At 37.1% G+C, this 22,021-nt stretch overlaps 1 protein-coding gene across 1 annotated transcript; it reads right to left on the bottom strand.

The window, feature by feature from the left end:
- Nucleotides 1-15,126: 15,126 nt before the first annotated feature.
- On the bottom strand, nt 15,127-21,761 carry LOC134376147 (tripartite motif-containing protein 43-like). Its single transcript, XM_063094804.1, has 6 exons — nt 21,360-21,761; nt 20,595-20,690; nt 18,111-18,341; nt 17,620-17,642; nt 16,675-16,772; nt 15,127-15,620 (listed from the first exon to the last, which is right to left on the bottom strand). The coding sequence occupies exons 1-6, from the start codon at nt 21,759-21,761 to the stop codon at nt 15,127-15,129; spliced, it is 1,344 nt and encodes a 447-aa protein (XP_062950874.1).
- Nucleotides 21,762-22,021: the final 260 nt, after the last annotated feature.

Genomic DNA, 22,021 nt, shown 5'->3' with positions numbered 1-22,021 from the left:
GTCCACTCTATCCTTTCCAGTGAGGAAACCTGTCTTCATCTCCTTAGTTGCCAAGAGCAACCAATAACAGTATAATTCCTTTAACATAGGTTAAAATTTAATATATAAATATCAATAATTAAATACTGTATAAATAAATACAAAAATAAATATGCAATATAATGAACTAACCAACATAAGTCATAGAGCCACTATTTACTGAAAACTACTTTGTGCTACAAAGTACTCGATCTACTAAAACGATATGGTTTACATGTTCTCTCAGTTGACCATTTACGCAGACCTATAAGGTAGTATTTTTACGCTCACTTTGCAGAAGACTAAACTAAGACTGAGAAGTTGGCCTTCTTACACTTCACATATATTGCCTTCCTTTTACAGTGTCCCAAAGCTCCTCACAATTTCATGAACAATATGCTAAAGAAAGAGCTCAATGCTAAAGAAAGAGCTCAATGTTGAACTCTATGACATTTTCCATTTTATTATTTCAAACACTGATAAATATATTACCACATATGTCTATGGTCATCCTTTACAAAACACTTTCACATCCATCTATTAGAAAGAGAGGAAGAGCAGAGGAAAGGATTTCACTTCAACTGACAGAAACTAACAACTTCATGCTATATATATGTTTATGTATTTACACACATATATATGTAAATATATATGCAAGACTCTGAATATATATGATATATATATCAATATATAGAATATATATTAAATATATAACTATAATATATACAGATATAATAATATATATATCAATGTATAGAATATTTATTAAACATATAACTATATAATATATACAAGTACAATTTATATATATACACACACACACACACACACTCACATACACACAGACATATACACATGCAAGACTCTAAAAGGTGGGGAGAAGAAAATAAATCAGCTAGGAACCTTAGGGCACAAGGAATGACACAGTAGTGAGTTCCCTGGGTTGTCTTTTGGCCCATATGTCTAGACTTGAAACTGATAAAGCAATCCAAAACTGCCAAGTGGCACATTTAGAACATTCTACCCAATGACAGACAAATCCATATTCTCAAGTGTGCATGGAACATTTGCACTAATACAGGATAGACCCTATATTAGGCCTTAAAACAAGTTTGAATATATTTAAAAGATTGAAATAATACAATCCCTCAATAAAAGGAGAAATCACAAGTGCAATTAAAAAATACTTTGAAATGAATGAAAATGGAGATACAATGTACCAAAACTTATGGGATGCATCTAAAGCAGTGCTTAGAAGGAAATATATAGTTGTAAACATCTATATTAGAAAAGCAGAAGGATCTCAAATCAATGAACTAATTTGTTACGTTAAGAAACTGGACAAAGAAGAGAAAGCTAAACCCATGAAGCATAAGAAAGGAAATAATAAAGATGTAAGAGAAATAATAATATATAAGACAAGGAAATAATGATATATAAGAGAAATAATCAAATAGATAATAGAAAAATAAAAGAGAGAAAATCAGTGAAACCAAAGTTGGTTCTTTAAAAAAGATTAATAAAATTGACAAACGATTAGTTACTGACCAAGTTAAAAAGATAAGATGTATTGCTAAAATCAAGAACGCAAGAGGAGATATTACTACTGATTGCACAGAAATAAAAAGGATTATAAAGGCATACTATAAACAATTATATATCAACAAATTAGATAACCTATGTGAAATGGATAAATTCCTAGAATGACACAAACTATCAAAATTGACTCAAGAAGAGAAAATGTGAGCAGATTATAATAAGCAAAGAGATTTAATAAGTAATAGAAACTTCTCAAAAAGACAAGGGAGAACAGTACCACATGGCTTCACTGTTTGAATTCTACCAAACATTTAAAGAATAAACATCAATCCTTTACACATTTTTCCAAAAAACAGAAGAGGAAACATTTTCAAACTATTCTATGTGGCAAACATTATCTTGATACCAAAATCAGATTAAAAACAAAATCCTAAGAAAATAGAACTACAGGCTAATATCCCTCATGAACATTGATGCAAAAATGTTCAACACAATATTAGCAAATGAAATCTGACAGCATATTAAAAGGATTGTACACCATGACCAAGTGGGATTTCATCTCAAGAATGCAAGGCTAGTACAACATACAAAAATCAATCAATCTAATATTCCATATTAAGAGGAGAAAGATGAAAACACACATGATATTAATTGATGCAATAAGTAAACAACAAAAAATTAACAAAATTCAACACCCATTTATGAAAATAACTGTAAGATAACTAGGAATACTGATAGAAAATACAAAATTATTCTTATATTTTGTGATGTCAGAACATAAGGAACTGCTTATAAAAGTGTTGGGAGAACTTATATTATTTGTATATTGCTAGTAGGATGTAAAATGGTACAACCACCGCAGAAATGGTGCTTGTCAGCATCTTATAAAAGTAAACATGCTATTATCATATTATCCAGCAACAGCACTCCAAAGAAATGAAGACCTATGCTTACACAGAAATCTGTCTACCATTATCCACAGCAGCTTTATTCATAACAATCACAATTTAGATACAATTCAGCTGTCCTTCAACTGTTAAATGGTTAAACAAACTGTGGTACCACCACACAATGTAATACTACTTGGCAATAAAAACAAGCAATTTACACACACAGCAACTTGAACAAATCTCCAGAGAATTATGCTGAGTAAAAAACTGCAACAAAAAAAGTCCGGGAAAGTTGATACATTATTCCATTTATATAACATTCTTGAAACGACAAAATTATAAAAACAGTGAACAGACTAGTAGTAGCTAGGGGATAATTCAGAGTATATAAATGGGGGGGTACAGGAGAGAAGTGGGTATGACTATAAAAGGGCAACATGAGAGATTCTCCTGGTGATGGAAAAGTTTTGTATAGTGACTGTATCAATATCAATCAATACCTTGGTTGTGATATTGCACTATATTTTGCAAGATGTTACCATTGGGGGAAACTTGGTAAATGGAATATGTAAACTTTCTGTATTATTTTTTGCAGCTGCATGTGAATCTGCAATTATTTCAAAATAATAAGTTTAAGATTTTGAAAAAGGATGTTGGAGCTAGATGGTGAAGGGCATACAATGATGTGCTAGAATTTTGCTATTTATCATGTAACCTCCATTAAGTCTGTGCTAAGTTGTGAGGCCCTTGAGAACAAAGCCTACATGCAACTCATACTTTTACTTCAGTGCTTGAAAGTCATTCCATGAATGCACCTTGAGTGAATGGGATCTGGGAAGCCATTAAAGGTCTCCAGTGCAGAGGCAAAAAATGAGACAATGCCATGACTGGCAGAGGTTCCTACTAAATGCTTGTGTTGTTGAGTAGAAAATAGGCAATGTTTAACAAAGCTGTCATTTGCATTGGTCCCAGCTCTATCACTGACTCTCCGAAATTTGGTTTCCTTATTTGTAAAATTAATATCACAATACTAACTCCTATCATTGTTTTATAGGTTAATTGAGAAAATGCATGTAAAGCATTTAGTATAATAGTAAGTGCTAGAACATAATTAGCTCTCCATGCATGATAGATGCTGTTACTAGTGCCATTGTTGCTACCGCTATTGTACCAAGTGTTACTCCAATAGGCAAATAAAAACCATATAATCACACTTCCTTCATTACAGATATAAAGAATATGAAAGAACATACATGGCATTCCCTTTTTCTTTCACCCAAGTCAACATGAAGTTTTATTTTACTATAACTCATCTTTTCTCAACTTTTTATTTATGTTCTCAGCATTCTTGGGCCATTGTCTGACTTTATATCTCTCCTCTTCATCTCACGTATTTATTAGGAAACTTTCATTTCATGGTATATCCAATTCATAAAACACTGTTAATTTTCTAATTAACACACAATGTTAAACTGCTAACTATTAGTGGGAATCTGAGATACAAAATATCCCATCTTCTCACATGGCTGCCTTGCGAATAATCCTTTTTTTTTTTTTTAATTAATACTCCAAAGACTGGTACTTTGGCAATTAGCTTTTGTTTTGCACAGGCAAGCAAACTCTACTTTGTTCAGTAACAGATGCTTGTCCTGGGCCGAGCCCGTGGCGCACTCGGGAGAGTGCGGCGCTGGGAGCTCAGCAACGCTCCCGCGGCGGGTTCGGATCCTATATAGGAATGGCCGGTGCACTCACTGGCTGAGAACCGGTCATGAAAAAGATTTAAAAAAAAAGAAAAAAAAAAAAGCAGATGCTTGTCCTGAAATCTGAAAAATGAACAGGATAAAGAGGATGGAGTCCTGTGGGGGAGAAGAGACAAGGGAATTTTAGGAAAAAAGAAGCAAACTAGTAAAGAACTTATTCTGTATCAGTCTCTGAGCAGTGAATACAAGGATGTGGGTGAGGGGGCAATACCAGGAAGAGTAAAATGCCTGTACAGAAGATTAAAATCCCCATGCTGACCTTGCCATGTCTAATTCCTATTTTTACACTTGAGAAAATGGAAACTCAATCTGAAATGTATCCTTGAGCATCTATCTTACTTAAGAATCACAATAACCCTAGGTGGTTACTAATAACCACACATGTTAGTTATGAGCTGAGTGTGTGACTCAAATGTCTTTTAATGATGTCAAGGTCATACAGCAAATTAGTAGAAGAGACTGAATTTGAGAAGACCAGCTGGTCCATGCCCTGGTCTTCTAAATCCCAGAGAGGGGATCTAGAAATCAGAGCAGGAGTGCACTACCCGGACTTACCTTAGGTTGATCCTGTGTATTAAAGTCCAATCAGGAGCATCTCCTCACCAAGAAGAAATAAAGTGCTAAATACCCCAGTACAGTGCCAGGAGCTGTACATGCTATTTCATTTGCTATTTCTAATAAGTTGCAGATAATATTATCTTCATCATAAAGACAGGGAAACTGAACTGAGACTTGGTAACTTGCTCAAGGCCACTGAGAAATGGCTAAATTTGCCCGTGCTGCTCTGATTTTCCAAGACAGTTGGGTTAAGTCTGCAAATCACTACACAGAGAACACAAAACACCTGCTGATAAAAATCTGGTAAGAGACTGACAATAATTCACCCAGTTCCCAAATGTGCCTGTTATTCTCAAGGAGTTAGGAACGGGAAGGGAAAAAGACTCCCTTTCAGCAATACCCTGAATTCTACCATACGCCTGAAGCAGCCCCAGGTACTGTCAACGACTAGATAAAAACCCCACGCAGGTAAGAGAGGCTTTTTGCAAAGCTCCCTGGGCGACCTGGTTTAACAGCCCGCAGGGATCTGCCGCTTGTACCGAAAGTGCAGTGTTTGGCAGCGTTCGAGGGGGCGAAACCTTTCTAAGTCCAGTTTCAGGTTCTCTCCATTCTACGCCTTGACCTGGGTGACGCCGTCCTACAAGCAGCCGGTGTAGAGCTCAACCCTGCACCGCCCCCCAGGCAACGCTGGCACCACCTAACTCGCGGGGGCTCCTCCCCAGCGGCCCGCGCCCAAAGCGCCGCCCCTCGGGGAGATCAGCTGCAGGACCGCGTCGGCAGCCGGCCCGCGAGTCCCAGGGCCGCGGAGCTGCTGGGGAGGCGCCGAGGACCGCGGGGAGCGCGCCCCTACCGCAGAGGAAGCCGAGGCTGAAGAGGCCACCGGCCAGCACCAGGGCCCCAGCGCAGAGCTGCCGCGGGCGGCGCCCGGCGACCGCGGCCGAGTCGGTCTCGGGCAGCAGGTTCCACATCCCGGCGCCCACCGAGCCTCCCGCGACCCGCGCCTCGCTGCGGCCCCACGGCGCGCCCTGGACCCGCGGCAACGTTCGCTCCAGCCCTGGGCTCTGGTTCCTCCGCTCTGATAGTCTTTCTAGCGGACTCTGAACCAATCCGAGAGAGAGAGGGAGGCAACATCTGCCCCCAGGAGAAAAGAACCCGGCCCATTTCGAGAGGCGCTTCCAAAAAAAGTTATTCTTGAAAACGTCTAGCTCTTGAGTACTTAAAAATGAGTACAGAAAGGGACAGAGAGAGGGACAGAGAGCGCGCTACTCTCATCTCTCCACTCCTGTAAATTAATAGAACGCTCCTCCTCTGTCTTCCTGGGAAAATACATAAGGACCCGGCGGAAGGCTAGTTAGGAAAATAGACTAAACCGTCTCTCAAAAACTTTTCTTCAGCTCTGAAATCCTATAAAATACAGTACTGTAAAATCGAACAGAAAAAGGTGGTGTTCAGCCCTACACTGTTTTGGATACTAAGGGAGGCTGGCATCAGTGTGAATTTCCATCATGTTCTTTCTCCTAATAAATATTATTGTTGTTCAAACAAACAAAAAATATGTAGGGTATTATCCTCTATTTACATAACAAAACTATTTTTAAAGGAATAATATTGGAACTTGTGGAAAGCAGACTCCATTTTCATATTTAAGCTGTGTTTGGCCTCTGTCTTCATAATAGATATAAAATCAATCTTTGTTGAATTAGTGAGAAGAATCAATCACACATAATTCTATCCCTGTTATAAATTCTTAATAATAATAACAAAGATATCTAGAGGGAGAGCATAATTATATGCTTTATCAAATCAAACGTGTTCTTACATCCATGAGGGGGACCATGCACTGACTAGGAGTGCTTTATGGAAGCAGTGATTTTGACAAGACAATGAAGTGCAGGTAGGATTTCAACCAGTGGAGATGTGCAGAAACATTAGGGGCTGTGGGCAAGCAGGGTAGACCAAGGCCCCAAACTCAGAGTATATTCACAGAAGAGCAAATAGTTTGCTTTGGGTAAGGGACAGAGCAAAATGAGAGTGGATAAAGATGGGTTATATTGCAGAGAGGCTTGGGTACTTTGATAAAGAATTTCTGAAAAAAGTGAAGAAATGTAGGAAAATTAGTGTCAGCAATAAACCAACACAACTCCTAGATGACCTGCGACAGGGAAAAAGGGAGTTTCTTAATTCTCTTCTAACAAAATTCTGTATTTATTATATCTTTTCCAGTGTTCCTATTTTCAAATCTAACCAAGAATGGCAGAATAATAATAAATGGCTAACATATATTGAGCTCTTATTATGATTTATGCTTTTATATATATTATCTCATTTAATCATTAATGGAACACTTCAGAGTTTGTATTATCACTCTTCCCATTTTGCACATGGAAATACTGAAGTTCAGTGAGATTAAGTAAATCATACAAAGTCACAAATATTATACATCTGCCTTACTATGTACCAATACGCAGCCTCCACTGAGCACAAGGTACATTTACTGATCTTGCTTATAGTATTGGAAGAAGCACTGGTCTTGGAGTCAGAAGACTCTCACTTAAATTTTGGATCTAGTCCTGTCCAAGCTGCATACCCTTGGTTGCCAAGCATTCAATTTACCTAGATATATATCCTCTTTTGTAAAAATATAAGATCACCTGATACCATTACCTGGTACAATTGGTTAATGTAAATGTTTTGAAGATCATATGAGACTATAAATGAAGCAAATTTTATTTAAAAATAAGGAAGAATGTTTGAGCAATGGTGGAATTATTTAATAATTGAATTAATAAACCTCTATGGTGAAGAGGATGCATTTGAAGAACTCAGAGAATGAACGTCTGTCAGATAGTGTAAACCTCGTGGAACTTACAGCTTAGAGGGAAAGGTATACCTTTAATAAGTAACCAATAACTAGTACTGTGAGCATTTTCTATATGATAGATACTATGCTATGTGCTTTATATGCATTATTGCATTTGATTCTCAGGACTTATCCTGAAAGAATTAAAAATATTTAACAAGAGATTATGCAAGCCACACTAGGTATTTTTGTTGTCACATTTATTATTATTTACCTTTTACAGGTAAGAATATAAAGGTTTAGAGAAATCGATTAACCTTCTGAAAAAAATAACTGGCAGATGTTTGTTTGCCAATTCTCCCCCACCCCCATACATATTAGGCCACACTATACTCCTACTTTAACTCCTGGGGAAAGATTGAAGATGGGTCTTTCTTCATATCACGATTGGCAGAAGTAAACATTAGCTAAATCAAAATATTACACTCATCAATATGGTCTATTCTTGGAAAAAATTAAAATAACTTAAGCTCCTCTTATTTCCAGCCTCTAACATGATATTTGCTTTTCAAAAATATTTTAACTTAGTCAAGAAATAAAAACATACTTTACTATTCCCTGGCTGCTTCTTAATCTGTAAACACAACATTCCTGAACTCGAAACTACACACTAAATAGCATAGCTCTAGAAAACAAGAATTCTAACTATCTTCTCCAAGTGATTTCATTTTTTTAATTATAATAATTTTAAATTGGGGGTGATTACATAAGCATATGCACTTATTGAACTCTTTGAGCTGTACCTTTAAAATCTGAGCATTTTATTGTATATGTTATAAATCAAGAAAATTGATGCAAATGAAAAGATAGAGACATAGATAAATGAGAATGTTCCTCAATGATATGTCTAACTTCTCTTTCAAAGTAATTAGTTGTCATTCTTCTTATGCTAACTTGACCTTTGTGGAGGAAATCTTCACAGACAAGCTTATTTGATTTGGAATTCTGAGAAATTGAAAACTTAGCAATATTCTTCCAATTTGATGATAGGATGGGATAATAAAAGGACATATTTTAAGGAAAAAATATGTAAAGTTTAGTAAAATGTACATTTTTTTCTATGTTAATTATTATTACTAAAATAAAAATCACTTATTATTTTTAAAAAACACATATAGAAGTATAGTAAGTAAGAAGCTCATGTACCATTTTACACTTTTTGTCCTTTTTCATACCATTATTACCTTCCACAGGTAAATACTGTAAATATGTTGGTACTAATTTTTCCAACTGATGATAGATTATGTTGGTTGTCACATTACAGTGGTGGAGTGGTTAGCTAACTGTTCTGGGTCTATCTAGTCCCAGGTTGGAGTCTTCCTGGCAGGGCAGGAACCAGTTGAGAAACTAGAGCCATTTGCTTACAGGGGGCACCGTGCGCCTGTGTAATTTGGGTCAAAGTCTCTTGGGTTCAGTTGGTTTCAATTTCTGGTTGGTGTGAGTTTAAAATTTCAAGGTGTTAGGTCAGCAAGATTCTGGTGGGGTCTCTTGCAGACATCTGTTAAAACAGGCTAGAATGATCTTAAAGAGGAGCCCAATGCTTAGTTATTATGAGGAGGATTATTAAAACTGCAAGACAGATGTACAAGGAAAACAATGCCAGAAGCAGCCAGCTGAAATATCTGGGAACTTGAAGTCTAACCAGGTGAAAGAGCCCTTTGAGGGTATTCCTTTTAGAGACTCAGCCAATTTAAAATTTTTGGAAGTTTCCAATTCAAACTGGCTGGAGGAATTTTACCCAAGTACAGCACGAGGTACTGGTGATGGAGCATATTCCTCTTTGGGTAGGAAGAGATAATCTAAAGCTATGTGGTTGTAGCAGTAGGGGTGAGATTCCTCATCCTCCTTTGATCAACTTCTCGCCCAACAGGGACTGGCCAAAATTAAGGGCAAGGGCAATGAAACCATTTTCTGTGACCATTGGAATGGATCTGCTTGATTTCAGTATAGAATTCACAATTTTACAATGTCAAATTATAGGGTTCATGTTTTACATTTTTGTAATTTCAATCATGAGACCTTATGATGTAAAAATGCAGTTGCATGTGTGCATTTAGTACTCTTAGATGAATACAACATAATGTCAAGACACTGAAATACATTTTTATCAAGAGTCTCCATAAATTAAATCAATCAAGATTGAAAAATGTAAAGTTCAGGCACTAAAGATAGTGCAACAGTGTCTGAGTTCCTTTGGTCATAGTCCTTGGTGATTGAGTACCATAGTACACTAAAAAGTGGCCCTATCTAAAGAGGTATTCAATTTTGCAGTTAGATTGATGATACAAGTCATAGTGATCTGCAGACCCACTTCAAGAAATGTAAAGATTAGGAAAGCTTGGAACAGTCAGGCTCACCATCTGTCATTCAGGATGCCCGCAAACCAACCACTAGCTGTTCCTGTGAACACATCATGTGTTCCTTTATGGAATAATTTTCTTAATGTGTTTTGAAATGGCCGTGTCTATAGAAATGCCAGTATCAGCAACTCTTTAATTAAGCTCTCCACAGTAATAAAATCAGTGATGTAATATTAGCAGTTCCTTTTATTCACATAAATAGCTCCCGTGTCTGAAATGTGTTTTACCTGGAAACATAATATACCTTGTGCAGGCATCAACCAAATAGGTTTTCTATATCTGACAGTAATTAGGCTACCAATTGGAAAGATTAGTGCATTACTTCCACCAAATGTAGGAAATTGATAAATGGTGAAGTTTAACATATCAAGGATAACTTCCTAGTCTCCCTTTGGGATTTCAGGGTATCTCTCATTGGGAGCAAAGACAGGTATTGGCATTAATGGAATGGTCTCTTGATTTTTTACATTAGCACACAATAACTCTGATTTCTTGCTAGAGCATTAGCTTATGTTGAAGCCATCTACAGATTATGGTACCATGGGGTTTTTCCTGTGAGGAAAGGGAAATGGTTATCATTGCAGGAAATGGGAAATAGAAAAGGAATAAGACTTTCATCATAGCAGAGAAATCTTGATTCACAATCTTGGGAAAGCTGTCTACATCTTAGGATGCCTCCTGTTTCTGGGGAAACTTTTTTCTGGTTAGCTTTACTTTAAAGTCTCCAACAGGTGTACAGTTAGTTTCAAGACCCCAGAGGTGTTCTTTTAAGTTGTAAGGAAGGACCAAGTTCCAAGGCCTGATGTTCCACTGTAGTATGGGTGTCGAGAAGAACTTGGTATGGTCTTCCCAACATGATTCAAGGGCAGTCTTTTTCTGATGTTCTCAAAAGACCTGTTTTAGTCCATTTGTGTTGCTATAACAGAATTACCTTAGACTGGGTACTTTATAAAAGAAAGAGGTTTATTTGGCTTACGATTCTGGGACAGCTGCATCTGGCACAGGCCTCAGGCTGCTTCTACTCGTGGTGGAAAAGCAGCAGGCAGCTGGCAGGTACGAGCAGATCACACAGTGAGAGAGGAAGCAAGAGAGAGAGAGAGGAGGTGCCAGGGTCTTATAAACAACAAGCTCTCGTGGGAACTAATAGAGTGAGAACTCACTCATTACTTCCCTCTCCCCCAGGGAGAGTATTAATCCATTCATAAGGGATCTGCCCCTGTGACTCAATCAGTTTCCAACACTGCCACATTGGGGATCAAATTTCCACGTGAGTTTTGAAGGGGACAATACATCCAAACTCCATCAAGACCCCATCTCTAGGTTTTAAATTGTGAAATGTTTGGCTGTCCTTGGTTGATTGATCATGGAAAGCCTCTTTTGCCTGATGGACATAAACTTGGCATAATGCATGAAAGCCTTATAATTTGTCCAGTAAAATGGGTTTGTTTCTCTATCACTGGGCATTTCTCCAGAGATATATCATAAAGAAAAAAAATTCTTAATAATTTCTGTCATAGCATCAGTTTTCTTATTTGGAAAAACTTCTGTTCAACCAGAAAACATATAAACTATCAGAAATATATACTGGTACGCTATTGAGTATGGCAACTGAATTAAGTTCGTCTATCAATGTTTAGACAGCAATTTAAAAACAGACACCCCACCAACATTTCTTTAAAAATAATTTGGATCATCTTGCTCAGTCACCGATGAATTATAGAGTGCAAGGCTTTTAACAATGGAAGCTTCAAAGACTCAGGGAGGATCAAGCAACTATCCAGCCCATCCATGAGTCCACACTTACATTGGATATGTATTCTATTAAATTCCAATTTTATTTTCCAATTCAAGTGCATAGCACTGTTTATAGAACATGCAATCGTAAGAAAGTTGGCCTTGAACAATCTTATAGAGTTCATTCAAATTGTGTATTTTAACACTTTCAGTACTGGTTGGCTTAGCATGAAAACTTCTCAAAGCATTTTCTTGGTATTCAATTAATTCTTGTTCTGCTCGATGTTGTGACGGCAGCTTTATAGAACCAATAAGTTTTTTATTAGAGTTCTGAGAATTCTTGCCTAGTCCAAGGGTATAATCAGATTTCTAGAAATTTTATCATAAGTGTACTTTTGATATTAATGCTCAATTTCTTAGAAAAACTTATAAATAATTTTCTTCCCATCTTAGCCAGTTTTTTCATACATAAATTTCCTTCTATAAACTTTGGATTTTGCAAGACTTTTACAACTTTATTACGCATTCAGTTTTGTCCTATTCTTTTCTTTACATTATGGGACAATCCAGTCATTCTACTTTGGAACAAAACTTTCTTTTCTTTTTCCCTTAAAACAAAATATCCTCAAACATTTAGCCTTTTCTTACTACAAACACATTTACCTTCATTGTATACTTGTACGTCATTCTAGTTACTCATATTAATTGGAATTCTTAACCCATAGTGAACTTTTGTGACCAGTCTGTCAAACTAGCAATCTTGTAGATTGGCAAATTTATGAATTATAATTTCTGGAGGTATGTGCTTTTTGTAGTACAATTTGTCAATGTGGCATATAACATCTTTATTAATGGTTCATCAGATACCGTTAGTCTCTCTGTAATAACTAATTTTAGAGGAGACAAATTTTTTTCTCTACCCCTTTAGGTTTTCCTTAATAAATTGTTTATATTCATTTCCCTCAATCCCAACTTTTTTTCTTGATAATAATGTTAAAACCTTCTAATATAGGAAGAACATCTTTTACATGGGAATTTTATCTTACATCTATTTAACCGTCGTGTTCTTAATAAGTCTGGATTATTTGTAAAGATAAGACATTAAACAGCTAGCCATCAAGTTAAGTCATTCTTCCTATTAACAACTTTTTGTAATATAGAGATAACATAGGCTTTTTTTAAATCAATAAACCTAGGTAAGAAAAGTGGCATACTAGTATTAGATATAATGCTGAAAATGTTGGAGTGAGCAGGACTGAAGCCATTTTGGGACCTAATACACAGGGGCTCTAAAGATTTTTAAAAGGGCACAGTTTTTTTTCTTGGCATGCATTTCTCTGAGTTCCCTCTTTTCTCGTGGTTATTTGATATATTGAACCTTGGTTATGGGGTAAGATGACATTATTTACATAAATGTGAAGTTGTTTTCCATCCAGTCTGAAATTACAAACTTGCAGATCCTGAGAAACTAAGAAAGACATCAGTAAAGCTATGCTGATTCCATCCCTTCAGCAGGATCGAGAGACAATGAGACCTTCCTGAGATCCACATGCCACTGCTCAACTCCTTCCTCTGCTTCTCTCTCCACAAACCTGGGATCTGAGTTTCTCTTTCTTGTGCTCAAGTGCAGATGCACAGTATCTATGCAGGAAAGCCCGAGCTACCTGCTGCAGCTAGGGCTGCCCTGACCTGAGTCAGGCAGAAGTTCTGTAAAATAAAGATGGCATAAGATTATGATAAAATAATTTCTCAGTCCATCATGCAGAAAGCACCATGGTGTATTCTTTCATTATTATTTTTTCTTTTTTCTTTTTTAAAAATTATACTTCAGGTATGAAAGAATGATGTGTGGAAAATTAGCTTACTAATTTAAAAAGTGTATATGAAGATTGCCTTGAATTTTTTTTAAAGCATAACCTTCATGTGAGAGTAAGCCTTCTGAGGTGACAGCATTCATAATGATAAAAATTTACAATGGATTCAGTTGAACCATTAAGTTCAGCAATATCCATATGTATTTATCTCTATTTCTATCTTAATCTGTATTTCAAAGGTTGTGCCTAAGCACCTTTTGCTAGTTAGATTTTTGCCCTTTAGTATTCATGTGTGTGTGGTTTGGAGACAGCTTTCATGATTCAGGAAGTTTACAATTAAGTCCCGCACTCAGTCATGGACTAGTAGCTAGGAGGTTCCCTGTCTGGTTACTTCTGAAACAGTGCATGGGCAAGTCTTACAGATCACAAAATATGACTGTCATTTAATTTTTAATCCCAGCTCTAGGCATCATCCCATGGAACAGAGTAGCTTATTGCTCACCCTGTGTTCACTCAGAAGTTGTGCTTTAGCTCTTACAGCCATTAGGAGTCAAGGCTTTTTGATGATGGATCAGTGGGTGGATAAATGAATATTTTCAAATCTGTCCACATCCCACTTTGATTGCTCTTGAGTGGGTGTAGCCTAGCACAGATGTAGTCTCCAAGGTCACCAGGAATGAATGAGATTCCAGGAGGGCTTTTCTTGGCTATATCTTTACCTGGTACTCTCTGTTAAAACTTCTGGCTGATCAGACATTTCACTTGTTCCTGCTACCCAAAAATGGAGATTCTAGGTTCCTCTTAGGTGCCTGTAACTGGGATCCTCATTATTTTTGACAATGCCCTTAAGAGTGCACTTCACCATGCTCCATTCAAAATCAGCCATTACTCTCAGGCAGTGAGCACAGCTCTCAGTGTTCATGACCTGCCACTTCTCCTTAACAGAATCCCTGTATCGTTGCACTGGAGTATATGGTGGGACAGTGGCCTGCTTCTCCAGCAGTCAAACACACTCTACAAGTCTGCATTGGGAGAAAGGGATGGTATCTCCTTGTCTTTTGTTTTATCCCTTGAAGCATGGAAGATACAAAACCTTAACCCTAGACTGGGAGTTGACGTTATTAGGAGACCCTGTCTTTGCCTCACAACTTAGAGAAAAGCTTCCATAATGTGGAGTTGTGGCTGACGGGAGCTGGTCATGGATCAAATGTCACACACTCTGTATCCTTGAGTTTTGCTATCGTTAGTTGAATAAATATTTCTTCATTTGCTATATGCCCTTATGATATGACAGTAGGGTTTTTTTGTTGTTGTTGTTTGTTTGTTTGTTTTTTACCTTGGCTGGCTGAGAAATCAAGTGAAAAGAAAAGACACAGCATAAATATTGCACAGTATTCTCAGAGAGAGATTATTTTTATTTAAAGAAAATTGAAACATTTATGCACTTAACAATATCAACACTTTTAAAAAGAGTAGAATCAATACATTTTATAAGGGTAGATGACACTGAAGACCATCAAGTAGGCACCAAGTCAGCTTTCTCAGGAGCTGGCATTCCAGATACATGTCGTCAGGTTTCAGACCTGTCTCTGATCATGTGGTTCCAGCGCAAAAGAAAGGTCGCAGAGAAGAAGAGAAGGAACAGGAGAAGAGACTACAGATGAGGGAACTATGGGCCGCATTAACAAAGCTCAGTGTACCACATTCATAATCCAGGAACACCCCTACGGGGCCGAGAGGCCTTTCCACGTAGTGAGGCAGGAGTGAGGAGGAGGTAAAGAGACGGCAGCAAGTCTCCTCCTTGACACAGAAAAGTAGAAAAATCCCCTCGGAGTTAACCATCATGTCATTCCTCTTTGTCCAGGAATCATTACAAAATCCAATGATCCAGTTCCCACACCCCCCCACATCCACCTCCCAGTAATGTCGGCCAGAAGTGAACGGCTGGGCTCCCCATGCGAGGAAACACTTTGACCTTGTTGGATTATGGACAACATCGAGAAGAGCAGGAGTAGAGCGCAAATGTCTCAGATCTTCAAACAGGGGCACGTGACAAGCGGCTATTTCATCTTCCCAGGAAATATATACTGCAGGAAGAAGAAAACAGAAATGGTAAAAAATAATGTTATAACTTCCTGGTAAACATGGGCTCTGTGAAATTTCTAGATGTGCTAGGTTATGAGTGGAAATATGAGTCAGGACAGCAAGAGAACTGTGGAAATTACTGATGTTCGTACTAGTCAGTATTTATAACAAGCGAATCCTTAATGAGACAAATGGAAAAAATTCATAAATATTCTTGGAATATGTGAAGAACAGGGATGTTGCCAAGCTTTTTTTCCTGGAACGTTGAAAATTGTGTGATTATTAATCATGCAAAGTCAGTAACAAAAGCAGCCTGCCCCTCTACTCAGAAAATTAGTAGTAATAATAATAATTCTTACTTAAAGAGTGATTACTTTGCCTCAGATTTAAGTATTTATTGCTAAAGCATGCACAGGTAAAATAAACTAAAAGAAACTTTACATATGCTTTTTTAAGGAAGATTTCACTGTGAGAATTTTCCACTAGAAGATCTTTTGAGAATGGGATAAATCCAGTGAAATAAAGTTGACAGTTTACTTTGTAGCTATTGTTTATTAATATTCATTTCATGCTTTTAATTAGATTGAAGATTATATGAGGTATATATATGTTATGTGAATAAAATATTCAGGGCAATAAATACATGTGAAAAACAAAAGTTAAAACACTTTATTAGTTATTAATATCCATGAGATAAGCATCTCACAATCCAACAATCAGCATTAACTAAAAGTTGAACTGAACAAAGATGGAAATTTTTGTGTTTCATAGGAACAGTTAACACTATATTGCAGCATGCTTCAGCCCATACAACCCTTTTTCCATTGTTACCTGTCTACAGTGTATGTGTATGTTACAGTGTATGTGTGTTATATAATATTTGGCTTTTATACAGGTTTCTGTTCATTTATTTTTACCTGTTTTCCTATTATGGCAAATGGGACATAAAAGTTATTGGGGGAAAAAAAACAGATTGTGCAGTGAGGAAACATTTCCCATAGGAGGACACCCATGAAGGGGGATTTACAGGTGTCCTGCCAAAGATCTGCCTGTTACCTTGGAATTGGTTGAGCCTGTCTATCAGTCCAGTGATGGGCCAGGAACTGAGCTCTGGGTTCACAGGCTGGGGCATGTTAAGCTGCACAGACTCACTCCTGCAAAGAAGAAGGCTCAGTTATTCTTTCCTGGCCCAAAGTTTTTATCACAATGATTATTCCTATGTTCCTCTGAAGATGTTTCATCAAAATCTTCAAAATTACGTGCAGGGGTATGAATGTAATTTCACGAACCAGGAAATGCATCCATTTATTTTATGGAAATCAAATTCAACCTAATCCCACCTCCTAACACTTTCATCCTGGCTCACAATTTCAACAAGCACAGCTGTATCTATTTCCTCTCTCCTCATCCCAGAGTTGTGCAAAATGGCCTGTATGCAAGGAAGATGTTCAATGACACTGGTTTCTAACCTACATCAATCACCACTGAAAAACTCAGTGTCTATAACCACTAGCTAGGGCTTGAGGATCTTAGCTTAGGCAGGGATCCTGCTTCTTGTACCCAGCTGCCCTAAGTGCACCATACAGCCTTTCCATTTGAAGTTGGAGGCTGCCATCTGCTACACTTGCAAGTCCAAAACCCTCAAGTGTCCTCCCTCTGATTCTGAACACCCTGCTTCCACTACACACTTGTTTGAAATACTTAACCTTCCCACATGAGTCTTGGAATAACTTTGGGCCATTATGTCAATTTCTTTATACACTTTGAATATTAAAATCAGGAAAGGTAATTTTCTTCATGAACTTCCACATAATCCCTTGCAAATAATACCCCTGCCCAAGTCCATCTTACACTGGATAACGAAAATCCCTTCCCAGAAGGGAAAAAATATACCACGAAAGAGGTCATATTATTATAATACATAAATTATGCTTTCATTTCAGCATCAATAGACTGATCATTGTTACAGTTCTCAAACCTTGAATGTAGAGCCAAGCTTACCTTTTCAACGTGGTTCCAAAATGCTGTAAAGACAAAAAGAGAAAGTCTTAGTATTCATCACAATATTCATAGTGGAGACTTCACTTCTTTGATTTCGAAGGATAGGTATTGCAATTGTTGTCAAAGTCATGGCAAGTCAGGCAATATATCACAAAATTTATTTTATATTCCCAGAATTCTAATTATCAAGATATGTTCAAATACAAATATCTTCCAAAAAACATTTCTGTTACATTTTTTCAGTAACTGGCCAGGCACAGAAAGAGAAATACGGAATGTCCTGACTCATGAATGGGAGGAAAGAAAGAAAGAGAGAAAGGAGGAAAGGAAGGAAGGAAGGAAGGAAGAAACTGAATTAAATTTTAGGAGAAAATTTCTCCTGGGGTAGCTACTCCTGTTTTCTCCAAAAAAGGTTGTTTTTTTTTTTTTTGCTCTTGGATGAGGTCATTATTTTCAAGCCGACCCTTGACTCTCCTTTCCTTGCTCCTTACCTGGAGCAGCTCCATGTCTGGTTTATGGCACATTTCCTTCAGTTCCTCATACATTCCTCTTAGGAGTTTCCCCTTTAGGGCCATACAGTCTTCACTTTCCATGAGTTGTTGAAAAATCTCTTTTCTTTCCTTTTCCAGTCTCTCTAAATAGTGTTGCTCTTCCCCATAGAGCAATTGGCACACTTTCCAGTACTCAGCACGAATCATCTTCCTCCGTAGATTCACGTAATCCTGAAGAAACAATGGAGTAATCGGAACACGTAGTAGGCTGTTCTCATTTATGTCTTTTTATGTATTGTGTTATCTTCTGATATTTACCAGTTTGTTACTATCATTGAACAAGAAATTTGCCGGCTTCTTTCTTTCTTTCTTTTTTTTTCTTCTCTCTTTTTCCCTCTTTTCCATTTATTTATTTGCACCAGAAGTCAAAATTATACTTCCAATACAGAAATAAGAATATTTTTCTTAAATATTCACATTTTTAAAAGAGTAATTTAGAATTTATTAATTGTCATATATAAAAACTTCCTTATGACTAGTCTCCTTTATCCTCAGCAGTCTTACCTACAGACTTTCTCATCAATTCCCAGGAAAAATAGCAGACATCTCTTCACAGAATAAAATAAGGGCTTTCTAAAGTTTTTACATTTAGCAGGTCCACAAACTACATGCAAACCACGACCTCTGTGTACCTAGAGGCCTCTTTGAGTGCAGCTTGTCTCTTTTGGTCTGAGGATTCTCACTGCACTTATCGGCTGACTTCCTCACTGTCCTTAAAGATACTGTTCAAGAGGTAACCTCCTTCCATTATCAATTCCCTCTGCCTCTTTTTCTCTCTTTGCTTTCTCTCTCTCTCTTAATTTCTTTAAATTTTTAGACATGGCTTATTTATCCCCATCATTTTGAAATAATCTAAACATCCACCATTCACACAATATCTTCACTTGATTTTCATGCCATCGCTTTTGCCCCCTAACAATGCATATTTCTTGACCACATAGTACACTCACTGTACTCATTTGTGAAACTCTAACTCTTCATGAGCGCAATGAAGTCTCTTCCATCGCCACCACCCAACTGAAACTACATTCTTCATCACAGTAAAAACACCCATTGAACTACATTCTTCTCTCACCAAAAACTTCCTTTGGTAAACACATATATTTTTATTCCTATTATCACTAATCCTTCCTTACATAAAATTCATAATCTTGACTTCAAAGATCCTCTCTCTTCTGTTTTCCTTCTGTCAACTCATCTGTACCAGTTCCTCTTCCCCAGTCTGACCCATTACCACAGGGATTCCACATCATATTTTATTTTCACCTAAAAGGTTTATTTTTTTTCTAAAAACTCTAACTTTATACTACCATATATTCCAATACCTAGAATATGCTGACAGTTAGGAAAATCTGTGTCCAGAACAAATTGTTCCCATAAGCTCCAACCACATTCATCCAATTGCCTACTGCATATTTCCACTTACATATCTCACAGGAACTTAAAACACAACCTGTCTCAAACTAAATTTATTATTTGTTTTACCCCAAACCAGCTTTATCACCAGCCTCAGGGATGCCCCAATTTCAAAACAGAATGTGTGCCTCATTCATGATTGTATCCTTTTAATATTCCACATAAAGCAATCAGTATTTTCTGATATTCCTCTATCATTAACAATACATATCTTGAATGTTTCTACATCCATTTATCTTTGATCGGGTTAATTCTGGTCTTTCTTTTAATGATAGCTACAACTACATCCTACTCACTTCCTGATAAGTAAGAACTACATACTTTTTAAATTTTAAGCTTCGAATCAAATTTGTCTGTAAACTAAAAGAGTGGATAACTTTTACTTCACCTCTTCTACCTTTGGTGTTCAATTTATATCTATAAATCAATATGTGATAAAATTCACATTCCTCAATTGTGCTGCCCTTGTGACATTTTCATCTCTTAGCACTGCTTCCCTCTCTGAGAATACATAATTTATCTAATACCAACTACGTGCAATCCTCAGCAATCTCCTGGTTTCTCTCAGTTTCTAGCCTTTACCTCCAACAAATTTACCCACCTGAGATGCCCATGAACTCCCAAATGCAATGGTTTTTTTAGGATCAAATGATTTTTAATTTATCTGAAAATTCTTTCCTGAAAATTCAGATGGCTCAACTTCTATAAAACCTGTATTTATTCCATAAACGAATAGTTTTCCTCCACGGGTTTGGTGTATTTTCCCATACCTGTGGATGCTTTTTGGTCTTATCTGGGAAATAAAATCTTTTAGCTGGATATTTTGATTTTACTAAGAAATAGTAATGAAAGGCCATATTTTTCTGTGTGCAAACAGATGGAATCTTTTTCCTTTTGCTCAGCCTGCTCATAGGAGCCCACAGACAGTATAAGTTTAGTTCAAATTCTCATTGCATAATCACCATGTGTCCCAATGTGGTGCTAAGGGAAACAGAGTCTTTTACTTACCATCCACATTTGAATTACGCTGGTTTCTCGGTTTAGATTTCTCTGATTTTCTTGTGTCTTTTCCCACACAGACCTCATTTGCTTCAGGAGCTTTTGCTGCAGAAACAGTGAATGTAAGCAAAAAGGAAACCTATATTAAAGTTTTAGATCCTGACAAATGGAGCAGGGCAGAGAATGTGAGATAAATAAGCACTAAAGAGGGAAGTGCATTTTCATTATAAAAACTTATTGTACAATTTGGGAGACATTTATAATCATAAAATAAATATCCTATAATTGAGAGGATGTTTCACTAACGAGAAAACTGGTCATTGAATCTTGTTTCCACACCAATTTTCTTGATTGAATCTTGTCTTAGAATTAAACTGTCAATATGTTAGTTCATATTATAGCTATAAGACAGTGTTTTTAAACTGACTATAAGATTATGCATTTTGCAATTATGATTACAGGGCCAATGACTGTCAATGAAATTAACAGATTTGCCCAGATTGGTCTTACACTAAATTATCACAATTTCCATGATTAACAACATCACCACCAACACTACAAGGTGTAAGATTTATAACTGTAAGAATGTAAGATCTGTGAGATTGAGAACATTCTGTCTTAAATAATTTATCCTAGTGTCCTGGCACATAGTGCTCAGTAAATATGAACTTTACAGGTGACATGAAAGAATCAGAATTTTCTTTACTTTCTCTTTCATAATCTGGCAGACAGTAGGTCTCCCAGGTTCAAATTTCTGTCACAGTCATTGCTTACCCTGTATTCCTCAGCAGTCCAATCAACGGAACAGTGTCGGTGACCCACATGCTCCTTAGACTTACAGCACAGTGAACAGAGCACGTCCTTGACAACCTCACAGAAGAAGTTCTTAGTTTTTCTGTGTATCCCACAGATGTCTTCTGCAGAACTGGGTAATTGGTATGGTCTTGCCCGTCTGGCAAGAAACACCCGTGTCTTCAATACGATGTTGGTTTTCAAGATTATTTCATGTGATGTTGTCCTGCACACAGGGCAGCTAGGAGGATGTGGGGCTTCCTCCCAGCAGATACAGAGACAAGGCCTACAAAAGCTGTGCCCACATCCTATGGTGACCGGGTCTATAAAGTAATTCATGCAAACGGAACAAATGAATTCATTCTGGAAGGTATTGGAATCCATGTTTCTGGAGAGAGAAAAATGAAGAAAGAGAAATTTTTTTGTTGTGGGCCTTAAAAGAAGATAATTTCAAAATCCAAAACAATATGACTGGGCAAGAGAATTCTTTTATTCCTGTTCTTACTAATATACTAGTTTATATAGCAGGACACGTCATGAATTGCCTATGACAAAAGAATGCTAAGAAAGAGAGTTCACTTGGTCTTCTCCTGGCATGTTGATTTGTCAGCTATGGCCCTTCCCACCTTGGTTCCAGCTTTCTA

The sequence above is a fragment of the Cynocephalus volans genome, chromosome 4 (genome assembly GCF_027409185.1).
Source record: "Cynocephalus volans isolate mCynVol1 chromosome 4, mCynVol1.pri, whole genome shotgun sequence".
Taxonomy (NCBI): domain Eukaryota; kingdom Metazoa; phylum Chordata; class Mammalia; order Dermoptera; family Cynocephalidae; genus Cynocephalus; species Cynocephalus volans.
Note: the sequence above shows the minus strand (reverse complement) of the source record. Positions and strands in the feature narration are given on the sequence as shown.